The sequence below is a fragment of the Cetorhinus maximus genome, chromosome 1, assembly GCF_964194155.1.
Source record: "Cetorhinus maximus chromosome 1, sCetMax3.hap1.1, whole genome shotgun sequence".
In the NCBI taxonomy this organism is placed as follows: domain Eukaryota; kingdom Metazoa; phylum Chordata; class Chondrichthyes; order Lamniformes; family Cetorhinidae; genus Cetorhinus; species Cetorhinus maximus.
Genome location: NC_135879.1, coordinates 107184072 through 107197463, shown reverse-complemented (window position 1 = coordinate 107197463; position 13392 = coordinate 107184072). Strand labels below are relative to the sequence as shown.

The window sequence follows — 13392 nt, the reverse complement described above, 5'->3', positions numbered from 1 at the left end:
CACTTGAGTGCAGTCGTTTGCACCCTGCACCTGTGGGAATCCCAAGATCAGGGCGAATCCAATGGCCCTTGCGTCCTGGTCCTGGGCGAAATGCACAAAGTTGTGTGCCATGGAGAAGATGGCATCTGTGACTTCATGGTTGCATTTGTGGATGTCGGATTGTGAAATCCCACAGAGGTCACCTGTGGAACCCTGAAAGGAGCCACTGGCATAGAAATTGAGCGCCGCAGTCACTTTCACAACCACTGGCAGTGGATGCCCTCCATGTCTCCTTGACTCCAAGTCCTGCAGTAAGTGGCAGATGTGAGCCACCAGGTCCCTAGACATGCGCAGTCATCGGCCACACTAGTTCTCAGTCATCTGCAGGAATGGCGGGCGTAGTCTATAGACCCTGGGTGTCGCTAGGTGCCGACCAGCCATGGCTCGCTGGTGCTCCTGGGCAGCGTGTGCGGGAGCCCCTGCTGCCCCTTCTTCATGAGGTTGCTGCTCCTGCCTTTGCATGGCCAGGAAGATCAGTCCCTCTCTCCTCAGTCTTCTATGGTCTCTGTAGGCCATAAGGCATACAGCTAGGTCACCAGGATCCATGATCCTGATGTGGTCCTCCTGCAGCATGAAAGAGGGAGAGAGATGTGGTTATCATGACTGTACTTAGCACCTTTCCTGGCCCTGTGTGACCACCCCTTAATACTTCCTGGGAGAGTACTGGTCACCCCTTGGATGGCCAGAGATGAGTGCGCTGCATGGCTGCCCTGTCAACCTGTGACATGGGGACACTGGTCCAAACTGGGATGCTAAGATTGCAAGGGGCTGTGAGCGCCTCCAGCAGTGACTGGCACATGGTCAGCGTTGGCGAGGAGATTGTACAATATGTGCAGCCCAACTGCTTTGCGGTCCAATAAAGTTGTGGCGGACTCAAAGTTTGTGCCGGGGGGGGGGGCTAAGGTATGGTGCACTTTGGTGTCACTGCGTTGCTTACATGGGTGGCCAGAAGCTCGACCCCAATCATATCACTGTGGCTGCGCCTAATCTGTCTTAGTTGCTGAGGCATGGTCAGTTTATACAGGTGTCCCTAATGCGTGGCCACTTCCCTCGCTTACCCTGACCCCCACCTCAATTGCCTGTACACGGGATGCAGCGCCGGGGCAGCACTTCCCCCCCCCTCCTCCCACCACCTACAGCAGTCACCTCCGAGGCTGGCCAGCAGTTGTCCCGGATATCCTCCCCCCAGCAGCCGCCTCCAAGGTTGGCCAGCACTTGCCCCTGGACACCCCCTCGCCCTCCTCAGCAGCTGCCTCCGAGGCTGGCCAACACTTGCGTCCAGACACATCCCCCCCCTCAGCGGTTGCCTCTGGGGCCAGGCATCAGTTGCCCTGGTGCCCCTGAGACCTGTAAACAATGGGTGAACTGTGGAGAACGCTGCTGCTCACTCACCTCAGTTCCCCCAAAGTGAAGGCCAACAAGTGCACATTGCCTGTGTGCTGTTGTGAAACATGTCGGCGCACTTTCTTGCCAACGTGGACGGATGGTACATTGGGGTTCCAAGAGCCTGGCAGGATGGCCTTTTAATTATATGCTAATGTATTACAATTAGCTCCCCGCCAACCAATGGTGGGAAACACGGCCCACCGCTGGCAGGCTGAATGGACGATCGCGACCTACCTTCACGCCATCGCCAGCGGGCTCGGAAAATTCCGCCCTATATCTCTACACGGCTTACCTCCTTAAAGGAGGTGTTTAAAATCAGAAATAACCTTCAATGCCATGACGTGTTCCTTCAACTGGTTCTGCAAAGCAGCTGCAATTTCTCAAGTACAAATATCTGCATGTCTGTTCATATTTGCAACTCAGCAAATTGCTTAAAAAAACTCTAAGATATTGAAGAAACTGTGGGGCACTATGCAGTTATCCTGTGTCTGTGTCTGTATCTATGAGTCTGTTGAGCTCATTTAGCTGAAGAAAATTCATCAAAAAGCAATCAGCAATTTTAAGATACTAATAAATCGCTACATTCTCTACACCTTAGTTCAACAACACAAAGCTGTTGCAGATACTGTTCTATCCCATGTTTCCAAACAGTACTTCAATTAATTATATTATCTGGGCAATATATTAGTGATTGCTACCTTTGGTGATCTTAACTTCATTTAGGTAGATTGGATTTTTAATTATGCATTTTTACTGTCTTTATGGAGCATTTATGTCGCATCCTGCGTTTTTAGGGTGTCTCAAAAGGCATCATGTCCAATTAATTACTTTTTAAAGTAGGCAGATGTGACAATCAATTTGTGCAGGAAAAGAACCCACAAACAGCAAATAAGATACAAAGATAAATTACCTGCTAATTAGCTTTTGGTGGGGGTTGAGAGAGGCGTGTTGTCCAAAACACCAAGAAGACAAGAATTATTTAAGAAGTTATTGTAATATTCTTTCTCCTCTGAAGCCTGACCCTGTTTGCAGTTCCCTGAGCAGCAATAACCATCCAGTACTTTACTAATTCTTTGAGGGATCCTGGATATATTTTGTTTCAGGAAACAAATTGCAATTTATGAAGAGATATCATCTAGCAGTCACGTATTTTTCGGCAGGTATCGTCACAAAGCCATTGAATGCAGGAACCAGAGCTCTTTATTTTCCTACCCCCACCACAACTCCAGGCCCAGGTCACTATGGTTAACAGGAATGTTCCACATTGTTGACCTGGCTGATCCACACCGGAAACATAAAGAAAGCGTGCTCAAGTTTAGATGAAAATCTGCCACTAGAGAATGGGTGTTTGAAAGGCAAGATCCAAAGAAAAATTAATGGTTTGGTTATGACATGGAATGAATATGGACAAAGCCCTGATTCAAAAGTGGATGGAGTATGGATTAAAGAACACTGTCAAGTCAATAGAGACATGACAGCAGAAAATCTTTTCCTATAAAGATTTCTGATGTTTTGACCTGTCATTAAATAAGATAGAGTCAGTAAATGGTAATTTTCAAAGTAAAACTACCAGGATACAGGATTCAATCGCAAATGTACCCTGTACATTGTATCAAACAATTTTAACTAATTTGTAAGTTGTGCTTAATTTTTCACTTAATGCTTTTGTGCCAATATTAGTTTCACATCAAGCTCTAGCAATGTCTATAACCAGTAATATAGTGTTGCAAAGGAAAGCTGAATTCATCATTATGAATAATTCACTAATTTGTTTCATTTTGAAATAAACAGCCAGCAGTTGCCTGAGACAGATACACTAAATATTGCTACAACATTCCCCTACCCCATATAAAGAATCAGTCCCTATTTCTTACCCAATAGTGTTGACCCTTCTTGTGTGTCTTATCACCTTTTAGATTCCTCTAGGTAGTGGGGGACAATGGTGTTGCTTGCATTTCAGAACTGAAATGTTTTGTGCTTTGTAGATCTGTGCAACTTGTGGTATTCAGATTTGTTTTGTTAATACAAGTGTTTCACTTAATCATATTTAATGTTATGTATTGCACATCTAACACTGATAAATATGTAGCAATAATGCTGAAGAAATATTGACTTAAATCTTAGAACTTAATAGAACGGATCATTTTGAAAAGAAATCCTACAATATATTGAGTCGATAAGGTTTCTTTTCATTAAGATTAAATGGAATAGCTACAATGCTGAAATGTTGTCTATGCTAACCTTTTGCATTTCTGTCTAAAATTGTAGCAGTATAATGGAATACTGGTAGATGCACTGACAGCTTCTTGAAGGTAGGTTTCTTAAAACTGCAATTTTAATTATTTTGATATTTATATAATTAAGCTGCTAGTTTAATCATGATGTTTGGATTCAATTTGTCCATCTTCATGCAAACATAAATGAGGATAATTGAATATGATCAAGTTGAAGAAGGGAATTTAATGGTCAAATATGATGTATATTTATGTTTGATATAATTCTTATTCTCTTGGTCAACACGTTTAGTGTGAAACACTGAGTTAAGAGACCATTGTTTTTCTTCAGTTCTTGTTCTACACAGTAAAAATACTGGTGTCTATTTCAAACTTGGTGATTAAGACATTTGGAAGAAAAACACCACTTTCTCATAGCAGGTCACTCCAGATCAAAGATGCCTTCTATCCAATTCTCCCTTGTAAAAAAAGCAAAGTTGTTTCAACCTTTCCATTTTATTTTTTTGGTCTAAACAATTGTATAATTTCAGTACTTTTCAAAATTCCATGATATTGCCTACAGTTCTCCACCTTTAGGGAATTATCACCACCTTACTGATAATGGGCTACTCTACTATAATTCTGTGTTCACTAAATGCCTCAATGAATCAACTGAAATGATTTTTTTAAGCTAGTAAAAGCCAAAAACCCAAGACACTTGTGTTCTCAACTTTCCTCATACCCCCTACCCCCCACCCCCTAACAATGAGCACAATTCCATTGGTCAGAAAGGGTTGGTAACTTCCTAAAGCCTGACCACAATTTTCTCTAAGGTTATACTCTGCCCTGTGTTTGTTAAGTCGTGTGCTGAGCATTGTGGCATGAACTCCAGGTTTGCAATAAAAATCACTTTTGTCTAATCCCTGTCTTACGCTCAAAAGGACAATCTCAAGAATGCCAAATTTCAAAGAGAGCATTGGTTATACTGCATGAGAAAAAGGGTGCTGATTAGTTGGCAAGTAGACTCTGGTCTATGTGTTGCCATGGAGAATGTACCAGGGAACTATTGTCCCCCACTCTTTTGATTCAAAAAAGAAACCTCAGCTTTGTCTCTGCTTGTTCCTGATGAAGTCTCTCAATGTATTCAGTGCTTTCTCAGATGAACCCATCTCCATTTTGGTTGGTCATTTGCCAGGAACTCCCATGGGTTGGCAGGGATGTTTGACCTCTTCAGGGATGCTTTGAGGACATCCCTAAAGCATTTCCGTTGTCCTCCCAGGGGTTACCTACCAAACTGAAGTTCCGAGTTGAGCATTTGCTTCAGGAGTCTGATGTCAGGCATACAGACGACTTGTCCAACCCATCGGAGCGGATTTTGAGTGATTACCGCTTCGATGCTGGGCAGGTTTGACAACTGTTAGACTGCCTTTCTTGTCATTGGATTTGGAGGATCTTGCAAAGGCACCACTGATGGTACTTCTCCAGTGCTTTGAGGTGTCTGCTGCAGTCGACCAAGTCTCCAAAGCATATAGGAGCGCAGGGATCGCAATTGCCCAGTCAATCATGACCTTAGTCTAGATCCTGGTCCTCAAATGCTCTTTTCCTCAGCTGGCACATTGGAGGTAATGATGAATTTCATCATCTATTTCTTCGTTGAGAGGAGGCTTCGAAGATATGGAAAATGATGCTCGTTTTCCAGGATTTCACTGTTGATATTAATTGATGGAGTAAGCATACAGGAATATAGCAAACTTCTAACCTCAATTACTTTAGTGGACCCTGGTCCACTCCTCCATCACCCCCAACACCTTACCCCTTCCCACGGCACCTTCCCATGCAAACGTAGAAGGTGCAACAACTACCCCTTTACCTCTTTCCTCCTCAGCACCCAAGGGCGCAAACATTCCTTTAAGGTGAAGCAGGGCTTCACTTGCACCTCCTTCAATTTGGTCTACTGCATTCGCTGCTCCCAATGCAGTCTCCCCTACATTGGAGAGACCAGATGCAAACTGGATGATCTCTTCACGAACACCTTCGGTCTGTCTGCAAGTATGAACCAGACCTTCCTGTCACTTGCCATTTCAACCCACCATCCTGCTCTCTGCCCCATGTCCGTCCTTGGCCTGCTGCAATGCTCCAGTGAAGCCCAACGCAAACTGGAGGAACAGCACCTCATCTTCCGATTAGGCATTTTACAGCCTTCTGGGCTTAATATTGAGTTCAACAGCTTCAGACCATGAGCTCTCTCCTCTATCTTCACCCCTTCTTTAATCCCTTTTTTTAAGATTTATTTTTATTTTTTATTCACTTATTTTTTAAAATTCATTTATTTATTGTTTTATCCCTTTTTAAAATACCTTTTACTATCCTTTTTCCCCAATCCCCCCCCACCCCCCAAAATGGCCGTCTGTCGCTTGTTCTATGTTGTTCTTTCACAGAGTGCTGACCCTTGTTCTGCTATTAACACATTCTGCTTTCTTACCTTTATGCTACTATCAGAACCTTCTTTAATCTTCACCATGACCATTAACACTCCCTTTGTCTTGTGTCCATGACCTCTTTGTCAGTCTCTCCTTAGCCCCCACCTATCGCTGACCTTCTTTCCAGCTTTACCTGCTCCGCCCCACTTCAACTGTATAAAATCCGTCACGTTTTTACTTCTCTTTAGCTCTGAGGAAGTCATACGGGCTTGAAATGTTAACTCTGTTTCTCTCTCCACAGATGCTGTCAGACCTGCTGAGTTTTTCCAGCATTTTCTGTTTTTATTACTTTGTCTTTTGCTTAATTAATGAGCTACGTACAAAGTGCCTAATAAGGAGTAGTGGCTATGATTTTAAGGGCTGAATTTCACAGGAGAGGTGTATTGCCCGCCACCACCAAACCACCCCACCACCCACCCCCCAACACCCCAGTTGAAAGTGTCGGCCATCAGCTGACAGACCTCAATACAGCCTGCCCGTCAGCGATAACGCACTACCAGCAAGCTAAACGGGCTGAAGGACTTCTGCCCCTCAGTAGGAGGAAGTCCCACCCTTGAGGGCTGACAGCCAATCTTATTGGCTAGCAGCAATCCCGGCTGTGCCAGAACTGAGTAGTGGTGGCTACTGAGACTCCAAGCGGTCTCACAAAGAACTTCAGTGGATCCGGAGCTAGGTAACTCCCTGGCTCTGAGGGCAAGGAAGGATTGGGCAGTCTAGGGGAGCTTATGGGGCAGGTTTTGGAGGCCAGGCAGGAAAGAACAAAGCTGGAGCAACAGGGCAGGTGGCTGTGCCCAGATAAATCTTTTTCAGAAGTGGGCACTCTCACCCACCTACCCATGCCAGCTGTTTTATGGTGCAGGAAGTGAAAAACAGGTAAGTTGGCTTGGTAATGGGCTCAATTGCCTGTTAGTTTTTTTTTAAATGACTGGTGGGCTGCTGATTTCGGCACCCGCCCACCCACCATTATGGGGACTAGGTCGGGGGCGGGTGGGAAGGTGGTAGATTTACCAGCCCTCGTATTTGCATGCCTCCCTGCCGAAAACATGCCAGGTGAGGGATGTGCATAAAATCCAGCCCATTACCTCATTTAGGGCTTTGGGCACAAGTTATTGTTATTTTGTCATTTGAGAGTACAAGGATCAGAGAATAGACAAACATAATCAATCAAATTATTGAACCCTACAATGACCTGCGTATTTTCTTCAAGTTTCATATTTTCATTACTTTTTTTTGCCACCCACAGGAGGACCTTCATGCATTTTGCTGGGCCCAACAATCAATTCACATCTATGTGCCCTGTGAAAGGCCTTCAGATGAAGCAGCTCCAATGCATCTCCTAGTCAATGTGCACCTTATTATCCAATTTGTTGACATATATTACAAATAAACAATTGAACATTTGGGCGTATTTTTTAGTTTCTGCATTCCACTATCCTATTTCATAGTTTGGTGTTTCACTTCGTAAAATCATAATGTTTTTTTCTGCTCACTTTGTTTTCTGCTCTCTTTGCTATCTTAGCACTTTCATTATACTAAATATTTTGTTCCATTTTTGTTTTATGAATGATTTAAACTTTGTAAGCAGTTTTCATAACCTGTTGATTTTGGACATTGTGTATTATAATGCTGTTGAATGAATCATTTTCTTATTCTTAATGTAGATTGTTTTGTATACTTAAGCTGTGTGATCAAGTTAAATATTTTATATGTTCAGAAAGTTGAATTAATTTAGTAACCCTTAAATGCAAAAATACTTTTAATAATAGAATGCCTATTACAGATGGTGGATTTATGCTGCCGTATTGTATGGGTAGCTGTTCAAACTAATGAAGAAATTTTTTTGGTGGGGAAAAGTAGTTTATTACAGTTTATCAAACATTTTGTTAAATGAGATGCAAGTTTTTGAGAACTAATTTGCAATGAATGATTATACGAGAATATCTGAATTATTTTTTAAATTAAATGTTATCTTTAACCCTTTTGTTTGAAGATGCTTATGCTGCCACTGATGTAGTGTATTTTAGTGAAGTTGGCTAGACCATTAAAATTACTGTACTACTGCCATAATCTAATAATCATGTGCATCATTTTATATTTAAGGTGTTCAATATCCAAAACGTTTAATCACGAGTCTGTCTCTGGCATTATTTAATTCAGGCTCTCTCATTGTTGCATAGAATGTGCATTTGATGTATGCTTTAACCACAACTTTTTTTAGAATTGAATTTGTATATATGTTCATAGTTGTAGATTTATGGGATCTTCTATTTTGAATATTCAATAAAATGTCTTGGATTCTAGGTATTGTGTTAACTACTTCCTGCAAAAGAGCATGGGGATAACATTTTGAGCCTGTTTCATTTTGCAGAAGCTCTTCACTATAATAATACATAATTAGATCTCTCAAACTGCAAGCTGAGAAATTTGCTGGTCCTGTATCCTTTTTTCAACTTGCTGTTTTGCTTCAATCAGACTCCCTTCCCTGCTGTTTTTCTTCAATCAGACCTCCTTCCCCACCTTAAGTTCTACTGTACCATGTGTCCTTACTTAAACAAAAAGCTTGAATCCTCCTGTTTTCCATTCGTTTGGCAATTTTGCTTGTCAGCTAGATGCTAAAAATTGTGCAGAAGGAACACTGGCTGCCTTCCACTCTCATCTCCTGAAGAAGGTATAACCAAAATTGTTAATTTGTCACCCTGGATGACACGTTTTGCTGCACCACTCTTGTCAGCCTACAAGTGTACTTCACTTTACTCTGTCATTCAATGTTTTCTATGGCCTGCATCTTTGGGTCGGTGTGCGGGGGTGGGCCCCACTCGGCGATGTGTAAAATGATGTGCGGTGACGTCGGGCATGCGTCCTGACATCACTGCGCATTATTCCAATCTTCAGTTCGGCGGGCGTGCACCGGAGTCGGCTGCGCACCCACCAAACTGTCAAAGGCCTGTTAAGGCCATTTAAAAACCAATTCAAATCATTAACAGAGCTGCCCGTCCAACCTTAAGGTTGGTGAGCAAGGGAAGAGCCTAGGTGGCCTTTGCATTTCTCATGAAACCCCATCCACGGGCAGGATGAGGTTTCACGAAGGCTTTATAAATTAAATAAATTTTTTTATTGAAATACATAAATGTGTCCCATGAGAGGACATGTCTGAGTAATTTTTAAAATTCTTTTTATCCATTTTTCATAACTTGGTTAGATTCAAGGTTGTATGGAAAAGGACAAGGATGGGCCAGAAATCAGAAACCAAATTGGGGGAAGGCCGATGTTAATAAGATCAGATATGATTTGGCCAGAGTGGACTGGGAGCAGCTACTTTGAGGTAAATCTGCATCAGAGCAGTGAGACTCATTCAGGAAGGAAATAAGGAGAGTACAGGGCCAACATATTCCAGTAAAGACAAAGGGTGGGACCAACAAATCCAGGGAACCCTGAATGTCGAGGGATATACGGGATTGGATAAAGAGAAAAAGGGAGGCTTGTGGCAGATACCGAGGGCTCAAATCAGCGGAAGCCCTAGAGGAGTGAAGAATGTGTAGGAGGGAAACATAAAAAGAAAATTAGGAGAGCAAAAAGGGGCATGAAAAAACATTGGCAGGTGAAATAAAGGAAAATCCAAAGTTATTTTACAAGCACATTAAGAGTAAGAGGATAACTAGGGAAAGAGTAGGGCCCATTAAGGACCATCATGGTAATTTGTGTGTGGAGCCGGCAGTTCTGGTCGCCACATTATAGGAAGGATGTGATTGCACTGGAGGGGGTGCAGAGGAGACTCACCAGGATGTTGCCTGGGATGAAACATTTAAGTTATGAAGAGAGGTTGGATAGACTTGGGTTGTTTTCGCTGGAGCAGAGAAGACTGAGGGGCGACCTGATCGAGGTGTACAAGATTATGAGGGGCATGGACAGGGTGGATAGGGAGCAGCTGTTCCCCTTATTTGAAGGGTCAGTCACAAGGGGACATAAGTTCAAGGTGAGGGGCAGGAGGTTTAGGGGAATGCGAGGAAAAGCTTTTTTACCCAGAGGGTGGTGAGGGTCTGGAATGCACTGCCTGGGAGGGTGGTGGAGGCGGGTTGCCTCACATCCCTTAAAAGGTACCTGGATGAGCACTTGGTACTTCATAACATTCAAGGCTATGGGCCAAGTGCTGGTAAATGGGATTAGGTAGGTAGGTCAGGTGTTTCTCACGTGTTGGTGCAGACTCGATGGGCCGAAGGGCCTCTTCTGCACTGTGTGATTCTGTGAAGACGTAGATAGGGTTCTAAATGAGTGCTTTGTGTCGGTGTTCACAAGTGAGAGGGACGACGTGGGTATGGAAATCAGGCAGAAGGACTATGATAAAATTGAAGAAATTAGCATAGAAAGGGAGGAGGTTCTAAGTGGTCTGGCAGGCTTAAAAGTAGATAAATCTCCAGGCCCAGATTAAATGTATCCCAGGCTGTTGAGTGAGGCAAAGAAGGAGATAGCAGGGGCACTGGCAATAATTTTTAATACCTCTCTGGCCACAGGAGAGGTGCCAGAGGACTGGAGGACAGCCAATGTGGTACCATTATTCAAGAAGGGAGGAAAGGATAAACCAGGGAACTACAGGATAGTCAGTCTAACCTCAGTGGTGGGGAAACTATTGGAAGCAATTCTGAGGGACAGAATTAATCTACACTTGGAGAGGCAGGGATTAATGAAGGACAGTCAGCATAGTTTTGTTGCGGGGAGGTCATGTCTGACCAATTTGATTGAATTTTTTGAAGAGGTGACCAGGTTTTTAGATGAGGACAATGCATTTAATGTAGTCTACTTGGACTTCAGCAAGGCTTTTGATAAGGTCCCGCATGGGAGACTGAAAACAAAGGTAAGAGCCCATGGGATCCAAGGCAATTTGGCAAATTGGATCGAGAATTGGCTGAGCGGCAGGAAGCAGAGGGTGATGGTCATGGGGTGTTTTTGTGACTGGTTGCCTGTGTCCAGTGGAGTTCCACAGGGATTGATGTTGGGTCCCTTGCTGTTTGTGGTATATATAAACAATTTAGACTTGAATGTAGGAGGGTTGACCGGTAAGTTTGTGGATGACACACAAATTAGTGAGGTAGCAAATAGTGAGGAGGATAGCCTTAGATTACAGGAGGATATGTACAGGCTGGTCGGGATGGGTTGATCAGTGGCAAATAGAATTTAATTCGGATAAGTGTGAGGTAATGTACTTGGGCAGGACAAACAAGGCACGAGAATATACGATGAATGGTAGGACCCTGGGAAGTACCGAAGATCAGAGGGAACTTGGTGTACATGTCCACCGGCCCCTTAAGGTAGCGGGACAGTTAGATAAGGTGGTTAAGAAGGCATATGGAATATTGCCTTTATTAGCCGGGGCACAGAACATAAGAGCAGGGAGGTTATGCTGGAACTGTATAAAACGCTGGTTAGGCCACAGCTAGAGTATTGCATGCAGTTCTGGAATTCGCATTATAGGAAGGATGTGATTGCACTAGAGAGAGTGCAGAGGAGATTTACCAGGATGTTGCCTGGGCTGGAAAGTTTTAGTTATGAGGAGAGATTGGATAGACTGGGGTTATTTTCCCTGCAGCAGAGGAGATTGAGGGGTGATTGAGGTGTATAAAATTATGAGCAGCATAGGTAGGGTAGACAGGAAGGAACTTTATCCCCTTGGTGGAGGGATCAATAACCAGGGAGCATAGATTCAAGGTAAGGGGCAGGAGGTTTAGAGGGAATATGAGGAAGAATTTTTTCACCTGAAGGCTGGTGAATCCTGAACCCACTGCCTGAAAGGGTGGTAGAGGCAGAAACCCTCATAACATTTAAGAAGTATTTGCATGTGCACTTGCGATGCCATGGCATACAAGGCTATGGGCCTAGTGCTGGAAAATGGGATTAGAATAGTTAGCAGAGTCGCTGGGCCAAAGGGCCTTTTTCTGTGCTGTAGACCTTTATGACTCTATGAAATTAATCTCCCTGAGGCAGCTCTGTGCCTCAAGAAGATTTCTGCGTTGTTTCGCGCACATACGCGAAGGACTGCATGCCCCGACTCAGCCTACTTCCCCCGCCCGCACAGGGAGCACTGAGCGCTTCCGGGTACACACCACGCTGGGCGGGCCTTAAGTGACCCACCCATGTAAAATGGCGGCGCACAGCCGATCGTGGGCGGCAATCGGCTGCATGCCCGACTGCGCCCACTCCCGCCCAGCCCACACGATGGGAGGAAATTCTCCCTTTTGGATTTCTGCTTTAACTTTATAAGCAACTTAATTAGCACAAATATGCTTAATGCAAAAATATTAAATTGTATTTTGAAACCTAAAAATGGTGTGTGTTAAATAAATTCCATTCTGATGCGTGTAGAGATTAGTTGTATTCTCAAAGTGTGGCAACCTAGCAAGGCTACATTTGTGCCTGTCCCTAGTTTCCCTGAGAAAGTAATGGTAGGTTGCTTTCCTGGATCACCATAATCTTTGCGATCGTGTTGGGTAGCAGATTACAGGATACTGACCCAGTGCCGGTACATACTTCAGGATGGTGTATGACTTGGAAGTGATGCTCCCGTACATTGCTGCTGTTCCTCTTGGTGATAGAGGTCATGCTACAAGATGCTGTTGGAGCTGTTGTAGAAATGTTTACTCAAGTTGGGGTTCCGAAGAGATTTTGTCCAAAAGGAGGCTTATTTGAAGTTTTGAACATTCAGTCAGTTAAGCCACATAAATAAATTTCAATGCACCTCATGCCATCCTTAAATGAACAGGCTGGTAAAGATTTCATGACGCAAGTGCTGTGCTGATATTTTGAGAATAGAACTCCAAAGACTGGATAAAATTTGTCATATTGTTCTGTTTCCTTGGAGGTGCCCCAAAAAGCAACAGGGTTCTCATGTTTTGAATTACGCTACAGGCCATGTATTCAGCCCTTCCATCAAAAAGGTATTATTGAGAAAGACTGTAGACGAGGACAGATACATAATAGGACATGTAGTTAAATTAATGGATGATCTGTCAGTCTGGTTAGACCTTCATAAGGTATAATATATGCAAGGCCCCTGGGACAGCTGGTACACATTCAATGCTCAGCACCAAGGATATTAGGTAGGAAAGAACATTTTGCTATGCTTTAGCGGAGCAACATCAAAATCGAGGCTTACCGGACAGGCCTACACATGGTCCTTTTAAAACAAACTCTGAAAATCAGAGAATCAGAATAGTTACAGCACAAAAGGAGGCCATTTAGCTTGTCATGTTTATGCTGGTTCTCTGAAGAAGCAATTCGCCTAG

The 13392-nt window shown here is 43.6% G+C and overlaps 1 protein-coding gene across 6 annotated transcripts in view; it reads left to right on the top strand.

The window, feature by feature from the left end:
* LOC144682600 (prominin-1-A-like) overlaps positions 1-8418 on the top strand; it is a 297236-nt gene extending 288818 nt beyond the window's left edge. For all 6 annotated transcript variants that reach the window (XM_078545151.1, XM_078545141.1, XM_078545114.1 and 3 more), the window contains 2 exons: positions 3694-3737; positions 7362-8418. Coding sequence is in view for 1 of the 6 variants with exons in the window: in XM_078545141.1 (XP_078401267.1) it covers positions 3694-3715 (22 nt within the window). In the remaining 5 variants the exon portion in view is untranslated. The remainder of the gene's footprint in view (positions 1-3693; positions 3738-7361) is intronic.
* The last annotated feature ends 4974 nt before the right edge of the window (positions 8419-13392 follow it).